The following is a 17,176-nucleotide window of genomic DNA, read 5'->3' as shown; positions in this document are numbered from 1 at the left end:
TTTACAGGTTTTGCAAGATAATACTTTCCTGGGAACAAATTAAGAGCAGGATTATCAAAAAGGGTCATGGGTTTATGGAATAGCAATAAAACTGTCCAGAGTAAAAGTTCATCTAGGCCACAGTGCATAGCCCTCGTTGGCCTCTGTTTATCTTAGGACACATGAGCCAAACAAAACTCAAGCCCTTCTTTAACAGGGCTCCCTATCTCTACCCCTCAGCAAACAATGAATATTTGTGCTGATAATTATTCTGACAGCTAATCCAAAGTGAGCATAGAATTAGATGACTCAGAAAAAGATGAAACTTCAAATACAGTGGGTGGGAGTGTAACTTTATATTAATTCTATACTATACCATTGCCTAGCAGAATAGCAATACGGTCACTTGTAAGAACCCAAGATGCTTCTTTCTTCATTATTAACAAAAGGCCAGATTTTCTAGCTTCTCCTTAAGTAGTACATAAGCCTTAAAGGATAATAAGGTCCCACAAGCCCATCCTGATAAGTGCTGGGTGATAAAGTATGTTTGCCACACATTTAACTATTTATGTTAGTCAAGATACACTTTACAACTGAGACATGCTATTTATGAAGTTAAGTTGATTATTACCAACCTTCCCGAACTTGTGTTTGAGAGGAAGTCCTGCATCCTGAAATGCCAAAATAATATCTGGTTTGTAATCTCGTATAAAAATTCCTAGGTCGACATCTTTGCTATATGGAATAATACTGCACTGTCGATACCATCCTAAAATGGAGGGAGGAGGAAAACAATTTTTATTTTTATTAAAATTAGTTATTAACATGGGAATTAGGTTATTATAATGAACAAACTTTATAGTAATGACTATAATTCCATAGGTTTAAAGTTAGGGGACTTTACCAAAATTATTTTTTAAAACTTTAATTCCAAACTAAGCAACTAGGTTATAGTAGTTTCCTTGAAGAATCTCTCCCCTTCTTTTTCTTTCCCCTTCTCCACTTTCTTCCATCCCCTGGTCTGAGTGCTCAGCTTTGTCAAAAGCTTTAATGAAGTCAGGCGTAGTGGCCGACACCTTTGTGCCAGACTGTTCTGTTGTACACAGTGAGTTTCAGAACAGCCAAAGCTACAAAGTAAGATCATATGTAAAAAAGAAAAAGTTTTCAGGATATATAATACTTTCTGAATAGACCATTAGCTTTAATAATATATTAAGTGGATGATCCACTTAAACAATTGCTGCTCAGAGTGTTTAGTCATTGACCTTTAATGACTGAGACTGCCTTAAGATGTGCCAAGGATATGTGGTTCTCTCAGTATACTTTGCTGAGTCCGTAATTTATGGCACCAGCTCCAAATAGCCCATAATTAGTGGTTACTTAAAAAGATCTGATTAAGTTGTGATGTGCAGTGTACACACAAAGCTATTCCTCTGTGTTTCTTGTGTGTCTACCTCTTGCTTAGGCACCTCAGCAATGTTCTAAAAACGCTTACACCCTAACCTCACTAATAACTCCTGGGTCGTCCCTTCTTAGCATCTAGTCTTCCCACTCAAATAGCTTTTAAGATATGTAAAAGTCCACAGTCATCCCAGTAGGCATTGCTATTGGATAATATCACTTGGAATTCTAAAAGAATTCTAATAAGCTAGCATGCACTGTTGAGAATGAAGGGCTTGCTGGATGTTATGGCACTCACCTTTAATCTCAACCCTTAGGAGGGAGAGACAAGAGGATATCTGTAAGCTCAAGGCCAGCCTGGTCTACATAGAGAGTTCCATGCCAGCCAGGGCTACATAGTAAGACCCTGCTTAAAAAAACAAAAAAGAAATTTAAAAAGCCACAAAAGTCCAAAACAACCTTCACCAAAACCTAAAGATGAAGGGCTTCTTAAATATCACTTAATGCACAGCAGCTTATGATACAATTATCTTATTTCATAAGAGAAATAAGCCATGAGGCTAAAAAGTCAAACCATGACAAATGACTTCACAGTTTTAGCTACTGACTATAAAAACAATTTTGCTTCTGTAAAAAGTTAAACTTTAAAGCAAGTATCGCATACACAAGAGATTAGTATGTATTCTTTTATGCTTTTATTATCTTGTTGTTAAGACAGGGTCTTGTGTGTTCCAGGCTGGCTTTGAACTTGCTATGTAGCTATGGCCTTGAACTTGTGAGCCTCCTGCCTCTACCTGCTGTGCTGGGTTACAGGTGTGTGCCATGCCCAGTGTACACATGTAATCTTTCATATAGCCCAGGACAGGACCGCCACGAATCCCCGGCTACAACCTGGGATGTAATTATAAATATTACACTGCCAATATTACTGATGCCTGACCACCTCAAGCATTCACTCCTAAAGCCAAAAGGATGAGATGGAGATAAATGTAAAGCATTTTTACCTAGACAAGTCCCACTGCTCAGCCAGAAGGGCACTCCCAATCCCTTTAAGGTTTTGGCAGCTAGTTGCAGTAATTCCTTTGCCCTCTTCCGAAAGGCCATACCATCCACAGTGTTATCATCAAGGTACTGCTGCAGGTTTAATAAACAGTTATCTATTATAACAATCCCTAAACTGCTAGAAACATTTCTATGATAGCTGAATTAAACTCACAAATTAACACTGCATCTTTTTTCTATTATAAAAAAATCCACATTTGGGGGCTTGGGGTGGTTCAGTGGGTAAAGTGTTTGCTAGGTGAGCATGAGGGCCTGAATTTGGATTCTCAACACCTATATAAAAGCCGGGAGTGTTCATGTGGGCCTGCAATAGCTACACTGTAGCAGTGGGAGAGTATAAAGACAGACAGATTCCTGGCGCTCACTGGCCAGCCAGTCTCCATCAGTTCAGGGATTAGTGAGAAGACACTATCTCAGAAAATCAGGTGTAGGAGTGTGGCTGCTGCTAACTTGCCCAGGCTCTGGTGGATGGCCCCACACCCATGCGCATGTAGCACTAACTGGAGTCTGTGGGCTATAAAACATAAGAGGACATGAGCATGGAAGGGAGATGTGTAGGGCAGGAATACAGGAGACCAGGGAGTGGATGTAATCAAGATGCAATAAAGGAAGACACCCAGTGCCAACTTTTGGCCTCACACACAGAGTGCACAACTATGCCCACATACCTACACACTGACACAGTGTATACACCCCTCAAACCTACACACAGACACACATACATACACTTCTCAAACCTACACACAGGCACACATGCACACAGTCTTCAAACCTACAGAGGCACACATGCATACACCCCACAAACCTACACAGGCACACATGCATACACCCCACAAACCTACACAGGAACACATGCATACACCCCACAAACCTACACAGGAACACATGCATATACCCCACAAACCTACACACACAGACACACATGCATATACCCTCAATCCTCACACAGACACACATGAATATACCCCTCAACCCTCACACAGACACACATGCATAAACTGCTTAAACCTAGAAATCAGAGTTTATAGTTACTGCTTAGTCACACATGAAAACAATTAGAATAGATTCTAGAAGAAGCCAGTTTAAAAGGAAAGAATATAAATAACCAGGAGTCCCCAATGATGCGACTTCGACTGTGATCAGTTTCCTTTGCACATGAGGCAGGCTGGCCAGTCGGGAGAAAAGAAGAACTAATCACAGGGCTAGAAGCATTATTTAAACAAGATAGATTAAATGATGTTTTCATTGTATAGTCATTTACTTGTCTTTAGACCAAGTAATTAAGCAGAGAGAGACACATTTTCAGTCAGATCATCTGTGTTTGACTCTAGGTCTATCTCCTTTTCGATGGGCAGATCACTTTACAAGAGTGTAATCTCTGTGAGGAGAGGCCATATGTGGCTAGAACAGTATCTCCACAGCTGGTAAACAAACAAGAGGATGAAAGAAACAAATTTCATTGTAGCTAATGTCCTTATTTATAACTTAAAGATAACCATGTTTTACAGAACTACTCTACAGATCTGAATGAAACCCATTGTAAGTTATAAGGATTTGTACTAATATTATCTTTTACTTAGTCATCTTGCTTTTCTGATTTTCTACATTTTATTCTGGAACTGAAGAAAACAGCACGAATTCTTCAGTGACATTTCAGTATGGAACAAAATATACATTACTTGGCCTAGCAGACCCAGGACACAGGTCCCTGACTACTGGTCTGACCTCATCACTAGCCTCTTTTTACATGTCCTATTATAGCAATAAAACACAAGTTCTCAGCCTGGCCGTGGTAGTGAAGGCCTTTAATCCCAGCACTTGGGAGGCTGATGCATGCAGATCTCTCAGTTTGAGCCTGACCTGGTGTACAGAACAAGTGAGTTCCAGGAAAGCCAGGGCTACATAATAAACCCTGTCTCAAACAAAACAAAAACAAACAAACAAAAGCATTTTGCCACAACCTTTCTAGCCTATGTGACCTTGTCTGTTGTTTCTTTTTTAGTATGCCTCTGACTAACAAAATCATGTTTTCAGTCCAGCCTCTGAGAAACATTCGATTTTCCTAAAATGACAGGTGAGTTTATTTTCCCAGTGCTTCTATCCAACATTTACTAATACACAGGGAAGAGGAAGCCAAGGGGAACAGCCACTTTCTCCATTAACTTACAACAGTTGCCACTTACACATACTTTTAAAGTCTTTACACTTTTTCCTTATTTTACACACATGGGTATTTTGCCTCATATATGTCTGTATGCTACATACACGCCAGGTAGCTGTGGAGGGTAAAAGAGAATATCAGAGCTCTTGGGAATGAAGTTATAGATGGTTGTGAACTGCCACTTGGGTGCTGGGAATCAAACTCGGGTCCTGTAGAAGAGCAGCCAGTGCTCTTAACCTCTCTAGCCCCACATTTTAAGTCTTATATTTAGTTGTAAATGTGGTTGTGTTTGCATTTCCTCAGTGATGCTTTAAACATATGACAGCAGATACTGCATCTATCCCCTGAATCCACACGTATTCCCACTGAACCCACAGCTTTAGAATGCCACCTACTACACTGTAGGTAAGCAGCATGTACTGTTGAATAGCTAAATGAGGCAAAGACTAATTCTGAAAGTATTCTAAACTATCTTGTGCTCTTTTATAAGAAAGCAGGAGAGAATATAGTTCATAGAGACATGTCAGGGGACAATGAGGAATAGAACCACTGTATGGATCATGAGGAAAGAAGAAGGCTCTGAAGGAGCATTCCCTGCAGATAAGTTGTTTTTATGGATTAGACAAATGTAAAGGATCTGCTGAAGTAAAACCTTACCTCAGCCACTACTCTTAGAACATACAACTGGAATGAGAGGCACATGTGCCTATGCTTGTAAGAGAGAATGCCTAGCGCTAAGTTTAGAGACCGAGACACACTTAGACTACATGCTAAGCCAATAATGACTGTCAGTGTTAACTGGCATCTTGAAGCTACAATTTTCCTCTCTGTAAATATTGCCAGATGTAAAAGGTATTTTCACTTCCTCAGATGAGTGGATGAGATGAGACCCATACCCACCCTGTGTGGATACATGACTTGGGCTGTGTGAACACATGGCTTAAGCTGAGCTAAGAGTGTTTCTATCTAACTATCCCTAGGCCTAGGCCTGCAAGCCTCCAGCCTCCATACAATCTAATCTTGTGCAAGCCTGAATCTTGAAGGCTTTAGCATCCAGCATTCATTTGCTAACTTAGGCCTAGAATGTTTTCAGTCTCTGAGACATGCTGCTCACCCTTTCTAGTTCTTTCTGAACTCTGGCTGGCTCGCTTAACTCAGCAGTATTGGCTCAAAACTTCTCTCCAAGCTGACTGGTTAAAACCAGCTTCTCATTGAATTGCTCTGCTTGAAAAAACTGTCTCTGAACTCCATGAACTGAACTGTGCTGACTGTACTGACTGCATAAACTGAACAAAACTACACAAACTCAGCTGAACTCCATCGCATGCAACTGAACTGCACCAGACTGTACCGAACTCATGTACCTCTGCTCTTTCTCTGCACTGCTGTTAAGTAGCTTTTCTTTCCAGCCAGTTGTCATGTGAGTTGGGCATATCCTATCTCTGACTCATTCTGACAATTCTTTCTCTAATGTGTCACTCTGTCTGCCTCTCAGTTAGGTGTCTGCCCCTCAATTTGATATCATTGTTTAGGATTAAAAGTGTGCACTAAAGGCATGATTGTATTGCAGCCAGAGTTGCCATGCTGCTGGATTAAAATTCCTCTACACCCCTTTGTTAAAGAATACTTGCCTTATGGGAAACTTTCCTTCAAGCTGTTCATCAGAGGAGTATAAGAAACTCCCCAAACAATATAAGCTATTATCCTTGGTTGCCTTCCAGACCATGAAGGAAGGACCCTATTGCTGATGACATTACCCACTTCACACACAAGACCTGGAGGACTCAAGCTAGAAATGACCTAGAAGCATTATTTCTGAGGACTACCTCTCATAGTATCTGACGGTGCTATGCAAACTGCCAAGAGAGAAAAGCAATTTATAGTTTTACTCAACTATAAAGCCTACAAAAGACAGGACAATTACTAGTATGGGAGGTATCATCAAAGATTAATAATAGCACTTATAACTTGGGAGTAGCCAACATCCATCTAACATATAGAAGAGAATTTATGCCTAATTTTGTAAACCGGCCCGGTGGCTGGAAAGAGCTCATGGAACCTAGAGGAGAACCTACTACCGCTCCTTTCCTAAGCCAGCATGATTCTAAGTGAATTGTAAATACTCATATTTATCCTTGTACCTACAGATATGTGCAGCTCTCATGCGTCATCAAAGCTTTTCTTTGCATCAGATGGAGACTACCACAGAAAGCCACAATTGGTCAAAATACAGAGAATCACTGATCATGGGATGCCCATCTCCAGTTGATACATCTACAGTGTAAGCTCTATTGCTAAGACTCACAAAATATCATGGAAGAGGGGGCAGAAAAACTCTAAGAGTAAACAGATCAGAGTGTCTACTATGAGACAGTACACACTACATAACAGGCTGTGTACCCACAGATCTTCACAATGTGATCACCTAAGCAGGACCTGTACAATGACAGCACCAGCTGACACTACAGTATGGATGGGGGAAATCTCACAAGGCTCCAACCCCTAGATGAAGAGCTACAGGCAGTTAATGGCTGCTAAAAGAGGGATAGTCACTTTTCCCCAGTAATAAGCCCCTGATACGTTATCCAATGTTGTTTAATTAGATCTTATAAATTAATCAGGCTGGAGATAATGACTTGAATTCACAGATTTCAACAAACATATAGAAATAAATATATATAGACATACACATAATGTGAGAGGGTCTGTGTACAGCAAAACCCAAACAACAGTGGGCATATGACCCACTCCCCAGAGCTTGGCATGACTTAGAGAAATGGCTGAACCCCGGGCTAGGACAGAAAAATCACAAGATAAACCTAGAATATCTATATTTTGCTAAACATGAAAGATGGAGACAAGCCAGAAGATAAAGAAGCTACCCACAAGAGTTTTCTACCAGCCAAATATGGAACATTCTGAAGATTAAAATAAACGATAAAGTAAGGGCCTAAAACTCATTAAACAGGAATCCATGAATTTCCTATCTAAGCAATAAATTTGATGAGAAATGCAATACTTAAATAGTTATAAAGTATCTTACGAGCAAATGCTTCTTTTACAAAGGGAAAAAATGCAAAGTCACAAAAGTGAAGCAAGCAGATAAGACTTGAAATGAGTGAATGAAGCGACACCAACAGTGCTCTGTAGCCCTTCCTCTGAACCTGAACATTTCCACCAGTGGGAGAAGGGGGGCGGCGCACAGGACTCAGGAAGTAAATCAAACCTAAAAGTCTCAGGAAATTCCCCAAAGCTGCAAGAGTCCCAAGGCCTTGTCCCTCGGTCATCAACTCCTTGGGTGATGAGGCTGGTGGTGCTCCCCGGAAGCTGTTGTAGGACTGAGCTTCTTAGTGATGCAACTCACTCAGACACCCACACTCCTGCAACTTCTCATCATGCTCTTGTAAGTAACCCCACAAACCCACCGGCTCACCAAGCTACACTTAGGTGGAATCAGTCTTCAGCCTGCTGTCAGCGCCCTATGTGGGGTGTATGCTGTTTGTTCCCGCTTCCTCAGGAAAAGGCATGCAAGAAGCAATGATGGGGCAATCAGGAGGCACCTTATGGGAAGAGCACGCACAGCACCACCTGCCGTGCATTTCATCTAAGGGAATTTAGTCTGAATCTAGCATGTGAAAAAAAGGGGGCAGTTTACAAAATATGGTGTAGTCTTCAAAATTATCAAAGTCATGAAAGGGGAATCTGAGATACCAGCCCAGACTACAGGAAATTAAAGAAATGGGAAATCAGTACAGCATGTGATTCTAAGCAGAACCTTTTTAATACCAAACTATTGTTAGGACAGCCAGCAAAATGTGAATGTAGACTTTTGTTGTTTTAAAATTGGTCTTGCTATATGCCTTAGCTGGCCTTAAACTTTCAGCAATCTTCCTGCCCTGGCCTTGTAGGTGCCCTGGCCACCGTACACTGTTTAGATCGAGATTAAAAGCAATATAGGTTAATTCTTGATTTTCATTTTCAGATATAGGAAATAATTCTCATTTTCCTTTCTTTCTTTCTTTTTTTTTTTCTTTTTCTTTTTTAGAAAACATTAAGTGATTAGAGGCTTCAGAACACTGGTTTATAGTTTATTCTCAAATGCTCTAGGGGAAAAAAGTGTTATTTGTATTGTACTTACAACTGTTACACTTTTAAAAAATCATTATTACAATAAATAAGAAAGCTAGGGGGCTACTTTACTAGGTTCATTGGATTAGTTCATTGCTACAACCATACTGTGCATTTCATTTAAGACTGTTTGGCGCCACCAAGTGTTCAAATGGGTGTAAGTTAACTTTCATTTGGAAGTGTACACTCCTGGTATTTTATTTATGGTTACAAAGAATGAAACACATAAGAGGATAAAGATAAAACATTACCAAGCCTTTTAGTCATTCCACATCAGTAATATCAACACAATGGCAGGAGTGAAAAACAAATTAGGCATCACATGGCTGTAACTGACTACCCCAAATAAAATAAGATGCCTGCTATTAAGAAGTTTACAAAATTAGGATGAGAGACATTCACAGTTTACTGTGGTAACTATTAGGGCAGAGGTGAGTAATGCCCTTAAGACAGGAAGCACCAATCTCCACCCCCAATACGTTTTATTACTATATGGTGGAGACAGAACTTGCCTATGGAACAGGCGCATACACACATGCTGCTTTCTAGCTTCTAATCTATGAAGCTCAGCTAATTTGACAGCACTGCAATAATAAACTCAAAGGAATAGGAAGAGTGAGGAAGAACCACATGAAATGTCAGGCTTAGGTCTTGGGTATCAGCATATAGTACCTGAGAAGCCTTGTATTTGAGTCTTGGACACCCCGCACCAATAAAAATATTGATACTTAGTTTCTTGTTATGTTTGTCCTGCCCTGGTTTGCTTTCGATTGCTGTGATAAACACTATGATCAAAATGCAACTTGGGGGAGGAAAGAGTTTAACTCATCCTAAAACTCCAAGCCACAGCTCATCCTTGAGGGAAATCAGGGAAGGAACTCAACTTAAGAACTGAAGCAGAGAGCCAGGTGTGGTGGCACATGCTTGTAATCCCAGCATTTGAGAGGCTAAGGCCTCACTGTGAGTGAGAAGCCAGCCTACAAAGTGAGTTCTAGGACAGCAAAGGCTACACAGAGAAACCCTGTCTTGAAAAACAAAACGAAACAAAAAGAATAAACCAAAATAGAAACCATGGAGGGAAGCTACTTACTGGCTTGCTCAGCCATCAGTTTTGCACAATCCAGAATCAGCTGCACCAGTGTGGCATTGCCCCGGTGGGCAGGGCCCTCCCACACCAATCATCAATGAAGAAAATGCCCCATAGATTTGGCTACAGGCCAGTCTTTGGGCAGAGAATACCAGAAAATAAAGGACAAATAGAAGAATTAAGGTACCAAAGCCCCACAGTCAAATGGCCTGTTTTCACTATATCTCTGGTTTTATATAATGTTACAGCTGAATGTTTACACGCATCACACTCATTTTTATATCACTACAATCAGAAGCTTACAAAGTTATAACAGCAGAGGAAAAGCTGAAGATCAGAGCTGGTCTTTGCTCTTCTCTCTCTCTCTCTTTCTCTCTCTCTCTCTCTCTCTCTCTCTCTCTCACACACACACACACACACACACACACACACATACACACACACACACACACTCAAATTCAGTGCCAAACCTTCGACCAAATTATCCCTATTTTCTTTTTTTATTAATTAATATATTATTATTACGTATGCAGTGCTCTGTATGCATGTAAACCTACAGGCCAGAAGAGGGCATTAGATCACATTATAGATGATTATGAGCCACCATGTGGTTGCTAGGAATTGAACTCAGGACCTCTGGAAGAGGAGTCAGTGCTCTTAACCTCTGAGCCATCTCTTCAGTCCCCCTACTTTCTTTAAGTGTTTCTAAATCCATATGGCCTCTCTTCAGTAGCTATATTCTAAATCAACTTGGACTCCTTTCTTAAAAATGTACCTTTAAAATAAGAGATCCCTCTACCCTAGCTGGCTGAGTGCTGTGGTTACAAACTTGCCATAATAGCCAGTGGAACTTAAGTTTCCTTTTGGAGATGGGGGTCTGTTGGCCCGGGCTGCTTCTGTACTCACTACATAGCAAAGCATCACCTTCAACCTCAGCCACTATCTTCCAAGAGCTGGGATAATAGGCACCTGCTGCCACACCTGATTCGTGTGATGATGGAGATCAAACTGTGCATGCTGGACAAGCTCTCAACCAACTGTGCTACACTCCCAGCCCTCAGGGGGGAAGTTCAGTTTTCAAACTTTAGATTAAAAGAAAATAAGTGGGATGAAAACAGATCAACTTGACAAGCATTTTAACCTATTTTGCATAAGCCTCTTCATTTCTTCTTAAAACTAAAATAAGCACAATATTCTCACCAATTTAATTTAGAAATGCATTATTGGCTGTCTCTAACCTGAAGGAATGCCCGAGCTTCTTTATATCTGCACTCAATAAATCTGGAGTGTGGAACTTCTTCCAGAAAGCGCCCTGGGTCTTTCGGAATAAGCATATCCAGTCCATCAACAGTAACTTGCTGCAACTCTGGCCTGAAAATAAAGGTCAGGATTTACTGTCAAGATTTAATACAAAACATTGGCAGTCTTTTAAAACATTAGCACAAGAACTAAATAAACATCAGGTAAATTTTCTCCAAATCCTTCAGGCATCAATCAGCCAATTCAGCAGGACCTTGACATCAAGCAGCAACTCAGAATTTTAGTTTTAAGTACTTTCACTAATATAGCTACGTTGAGGGTGAGGGAGAAGTGGATTCAGGGATTTCTCTTATGGGTTGAAGCCAGGGCCTTGTGCGTGTTACCACTGAGCTACATCCCCCTCCCTCTTTTAATTTAATTTAAAAAGCTGTTTTTGAGACAAGGTCTCCTTAAGTTGCCGAGGCTGGCACTGACCTTGCCGTCCTCTTGCTTTAGCCTCCTCTGTGGCTGGGGTCACAGGCCTGTGCCGTGAGGCCGAGCTTAGCGCATAGCTGTATAGACAGTTTGGCATTTTAAGCAGAAATGAAAGTTGAATGACATCACTTTCAGTTATCAACTTAGTTTTTAAAACGTAAATAGTTGTTACAGATAAAAAATGCTGAGTAAATTACAATAACTTGGGAGCCTCACTGACTGCAAAGACACTTGGAGCACACCTTCTATGAGTTTTCTTAGGAACTTTCTATTCCTGTATGTGAAACTATAAAAGGCACAGATGGCTTTTTCTACTGGCACACATTAGACTCACAAGTTATTTTCTTGGTTGATGATTTTGAACTTAACTGAATTATTAACTAAACTTTCAAGTTAACTTTTAATACATTAAAGAACCTTTTTGAAACACAAAATAAGAAAAACAATACATAAACATGAATAGTGGTGAAGCCGTCAACAAAAACAATAGGATGCAATGTTGGCAACAATGTTTCTTAGCGGCCGCTAATCACTTTTGGCCTTTTATACTCCTGACTGCTCCAGTTTTGAGCGCCCTTTCAGCTGTTTCTCACATGCGTGCTTTTAACACTAACAGGAAGACAAGGGTGAATGTGCCCTTATGGTTCAGAAGCAGAACAGTAAGCAGGGCTTCTGGGAAAGGGGTCCCAAGAGGTTTTTGATATGAAAACCTTATAAGAATGCTAAACCTTAAGGCAAAAGACAAACAAACATTCACTGCTATACTTATACCAAGTTCTAATACTGCAGACAGATCACAGCATCATTATTAATGACTTCCGAGGAGAAAGACAAGTACTACTGTGGGTTATAAAGGTGACCTTTGTGGTCCAATTTTACAAGAGTCTCTTCAAGTGCCTGTTTCTCGGCAGCAGTATTTGTGTTACCGCGGCAGTTAGGGATACACTCTATACAGAGTGCTATTTTTATTCCTTTGTGAGTCTTAGTTTTCTGAGGCGAAGTCTTATGATTACATCTAGGCTGCGCTGGAACTTGTTATTTAATTCAGTCTCGCCTGCAGTTTGCAACTCTCCTGCTTCAGCTTCCTGAGCTAGGATTTACAGCCTCACGCCATAGTGCAAATAAAGGAATAAAACAACACACATATACACACTCAAGTGCATGTAAGACATGAAGGCATAAAATAATGAGTTACAAGCACCTGTGTTCTTATCTGAAATTTGTCAGTTCCCCCAGAGTTCTCTATGCACCCCACGCATCAACTCCCTCTCTACCTTCTCCATCTAGGGATGCATTCTAATTTGTTCTGGGGGTAACTCTCCTTACTATTTTAGGACCATTATTCTAAATGTTTTAAATATGTCCATATTTTAAATATGTCCATGAAAACAGTATAGCTCTATACTGTTACTCTTTTCTGCCTTGTTTGAGACAGTCAGTGTTGTAGGAGCCATCCACCCTGTTAGAGTTTTGCAGCGGATTTCCCTGAGGTGTAATATTTCAATGAACTAGTGTATGTATGTATATATAAACACAATATTATTGACTTATCATTATTTATTATTATAGATTTACCTGTCAAAAGCTCCAGGGTAACGACCGAACTGTAACTTTCGAAAAGGGACAAACTTCCTGTCCATGTGCCCTCTGAGGCGTAGGTGACCATGCCACAGGTAGTTGCCACTCCTCTCATGAAAGACCACCAAGTGGATGGCGTGGGTGGCCAGCTTACAGACATAGTGAAGAGGGATTTCAGTTCCAGAAAGTGAGTCTATCCCATCTAGTCGAGGATCTTTGTTTTCAATCTTTAGGCACTGAAATCCCATATTCTCAGCTATCCGAAACCAGCCATCCTAGAAGAGGACAAAGATCAAGCCTGCACATTTAAAACCATGTAATAGTAGCAAAACTAAAGCAGTTGTTAGACCATTGACTGAGCCATAGTTTTGTCTTTGTTTGCTTTTTTTTTGCCAGAAAATGTTTTAAAAAGGAGAGTGGCGAGCTGAAGGTAGTGCTACAAAGAATAAAGTAGCAAAAGCAAGCTGTGGAGAGTATGTCTGAGGACTCAGAAAATTAATGCAAATTTCTCCATGGCATAAGAATGCTCATTTAGTGTTTGCTCATTAGTTTCTATGAAGAAATTGTTAGTAGCAGGGACAAAAAAAGCAAACTTGCAACTCTCATCTCCTAACACTTTAGAAATGCTGCAACCCACATCACAGTGCAAACATCAGGAAACAGGTTGCAACATATTGTAATGTAAGACAATGTGTGCTTTTCAAAATCATAGAATTTAAATCCCATTTATCAAGATTATCCTATATATAGGTTTTAGTAGATGATTAAATACTACTAGGAGTATCTGCTGACCCAACGGCTAGATCTCCATCACAACTCAAGTATCTATGGCTCAGGGAACATGGCAGAAAAGAGGCCCAAAAAACTGTGAGAGCCAGGATACCAGGAAGCCTGCTGGGTAACAGTCCTCCTAGAAATGGCTGATGCAATTCTGTTTCAATTAAAAACATTACGAGAGAGAGAGAGAGAGAGAGAGAGAGAGAGAGAGAGAGAGAGAGAGAGAGAAAGAATCTGCTAGGTATGGTGGCCTATGTACTGTAATCCTTGCAGAAAATTTATAAATTTTTTTTCCAGAGGCAAAAAAATGAATTTTATTGATTTTTAAATGTTTAAAAGTCTCATCTGCTCAAGTACATATTCAGTGTTTCAAACATGACAGAAATAAAGACTTCAGCAGATACAACACATCCTACAATGCACAGAAATGCTTGTGGTTGGTTGAGCAAGTGTTTGTAGGTTCATTCATAGTTTTTTTTTTTATTAATTTATTCTTGTTACATCTTAATGGTTACCCTATCCCTTGTATCCTCCCATTCTTCCCTCCTTCCCATTTTTCCCTTACTCCCCTCCCCTATGACTGTGCCTGAGGGGGACCTCCTCCCCCTTTATATGCTCATAGGGTATCAAATCTCTTCTTGGTAGCCTGCTATCCTTCCTCTGAGTGCCACTAGGTTTCCCCCTCCAGGGGACATGGTCAAATATGAGGCACCAGAGTACGTGTGAAAGTCATACCCCACTCTCCACTCAACTGTGGAGAATGTCCTGTCCATTGGCTAGATCTGGGTAGGGGTTTGAAGTTTACGGCCTGTATTGTCCTTGGCTGGTGCCATAGTTTGAGCGGGACCCCTGGGCCCAAATCTGCCTATCATAATGTTCTTCTTGTAGGTTTCTAGGACCCTCTGGATCCTTCTACTTTGCTATTCTCTCATGATTCTCTCATTTAGAGTCCCAATAGGATGTCCTCCCCTCTGTCCCAGTTTCCTGGCAAGTGAAGACTTTCATGGGACATGCCCCTTGAGCTAATATGCAGATATAAGTGAGTATATACCATTTGAGTCCTTCCGCTTCTGGGTTAACTCACTCATTATATCATTTCTAGCTCAATCCATTTGTCCACAAATTTCAGGAATTCCTCGTTTTTAATAGCTGAATAGTATTCCATAGTGTATATGTACCACAGTTTCTTTATCCATTCTTCTACTGAGGGACACTTAGGCTGTTTCCATGTTCTGGTTATTATGAATAAGGCTGCTATGAACTTGGTTGAGCAAAGTTTCTTGTTGTGTGCTGGAGCATCTTCTGGGTATATTCCAAGGAGTGGAATAGCTGGGTCTTGAGGAAGCCCTATTCCCATTTTTCTGAGATAGCATCAGATAGATTTCCAAAGTGGCTGTACTAGTTTGCATTCCCACCAGCAATGAAGGAGTGTTCCTCTCTCTCCACATCCTTGCCAGCATGTGGTGTCGCTTGAATTTTTGATCTTAGCCATTCTGATGGGTGTAAGATGGAATCTCAGAGTTGTTTTGATTTGCATTTCCCTGATGACTAAAGAGGTTGAGCATTTCTTTGAAAATTTATAAATTTGAGGCTACCCTCAGCTACAGTAGACTCCCGATTCTTTTAAAAAAATTATTTGACTAGGAATTTATAATCTCCAAAGAACTTTTACTTATATATTCTTTTATATATATTAAATATATTAAATATATTCTTATATTTGCATTTGGACATGATATCCGCTCTAATAAAGCAGCAGCATAAGTATTATAAGTAAGGTAACATATTTAAGGTCAACTTTCAAAACATAATACATAAATAATACACAAAGTTACTTAATGTGTATAAAGTGCATGCAAGGTCAGCAAGGAAGGTATTACTTATGCCTGGCCTATAGTTATGGAACATAAAACTTAAAAGAAAGTATGTCTTGCTGGCCACAGAGCTCAGAAATCAACACTGAGGATCAAACCTAGACTATGAGGCTTGGTGACAAGCCAGCTCCTCTAGTACTTTACTGACCTTTCGCTTCTGCCATGGACTCTGGTCCAACTAGTCTTGCCTACTGCGAGCATTTCTTTCTTCTAAAGCACAAGTGTACTGCACTCAGGAGACAATTTGGAAGTGTGGAGGAGTACTTCTTATCATATCAATAAACTGGCATTTAGATGCTAAGGTCAGAACACTGGTGTTGTGAGCGAACATCCTCTGAGCCCAGCAATGACTACCTTGGGGAGTTCGCTGTGCCCTATTGAGCGCTTACACACCCTCAGGAGGGATAGAGAGGGTCTCAAGACTCTCACCTGGGTATCCAACAGCTCCCTAACCTGCTGTTGGCAACTCTGCCTCTGGGGAAGGGATATAGTATATAGGCCTGGGGGCGGGGCTAGAAGAGGAAGACTTCATCTATGTGACAACTGGGAAGATCACTGTTGGGTAAAGGCTTTCCAGATACGGCCTCTTATGTGAAGGAACCCACATCCTGTAAGCAACCCTTCATCTATGCTCTGTAAGCCCAAGAAACTCATTAGTTCCCAGGGTGAGCTGTGGTGGGACCACGCCTCAGTTTGTCACTGGGACCTGGCCGGAAGGTGTAGACATTGTTTATGTTTACCTCTGGGAAGGAATTTCAGCAACATTTGGGTATTTTATAATCTAAAATATGAAAATCTGTACTTTATCTTACATAGTTTAAAATATCCTAGCAGATAAGAACACTTTCCATGATAAAATAACCATGCTAATGAAGACACAATACACTACTATTACTGTATTATTATTATTATTATTATTATTATTATTATTATTGAGAAAAGGGTTTTGTTATGTAGCCCAGGGTGACTCACAATTTTCCTTCTTTAGCTTCCTGAACGCTGAATTACTTTTCTGTTGCTTGCTACTTTGAAGAACCATATTACTAACAACAATGTCATGTATAGTAAGTGTCTACATTTACAGTGATCATACTCTGCAAACTCACAGACACAGACATATGAATCCCCTACTAGGTTTTCAGTGTTACTATCCCTGAACTTTACACACTGAAAGATCACTTTGTGCTGTAGGTTATAAGTATGACATTGTATTGATTTGGGAGAGTACATTATGTGTAAAGGTTATCATTTCTACAAACTTCATTTGAGGAAATAATGATATAGAATACTCTTTGTAAATAATGATATAGAATACTCTTTGTAAAAAATGGTTTATAAGGGGCCTGGAGAGATGGCTCAGCAGTTAAGAGCACTGACTGCTCTTCCAGAGGTCCT

The 17,176-nt window shown here is 40.3% G+C and overlaps 1 protein-coding gene across 3 annotated transcripts in view; it reads right to left on the bottom strand.

The window, feature by feature from the left end:
* FKTN (fukutin) overlaps positions 1 to 17,176 on the bottom strand; it is a 51,865-nt gene that overhangs the window by 16,650 nt on the left and 18,039 nt on the right. For all 3 annotated transcript variants that reach the window (XM_084775204.1, XM_084775205.1, XM_084775203.1), the window contains 4 exons: positions 13,128 to 13,405; positions 11,057 to 11,189; positions 2,385 to 2,514; positions 615 to 748 (listed from right to left, as the gene is read on the bottom strand). In XM_084775204.1, the coding sequence (XP_084631330.1) occupies positions 615 to 748; positions 2,385 to 2,514; positions 11,057 to 11,189; positions 13,128 to 13,405 (675 nt within the window). The remainder of the gene's footprint in view (positions 1 to 614; positions 749 to 2,384; positions 2,515 to 11,056; positions 11,190 to 13,127; positions 13,406 to 17,176) is intronic.

Source organism: Acomys minous (genome assembly GCF_964271855.1).
Source record: "Acomys minous genome assembly, chromosome: 1".
NCBI classification, from domain to species: domain Eukaryota; kingdom Metazoa; phylum Chordata; class Mammalia; order Rodentia; family Muridae; genus Acomys; species Acomys minous.
This window is presented reverse-complemented; position numbering and strand designations above follow the sequence as displayed.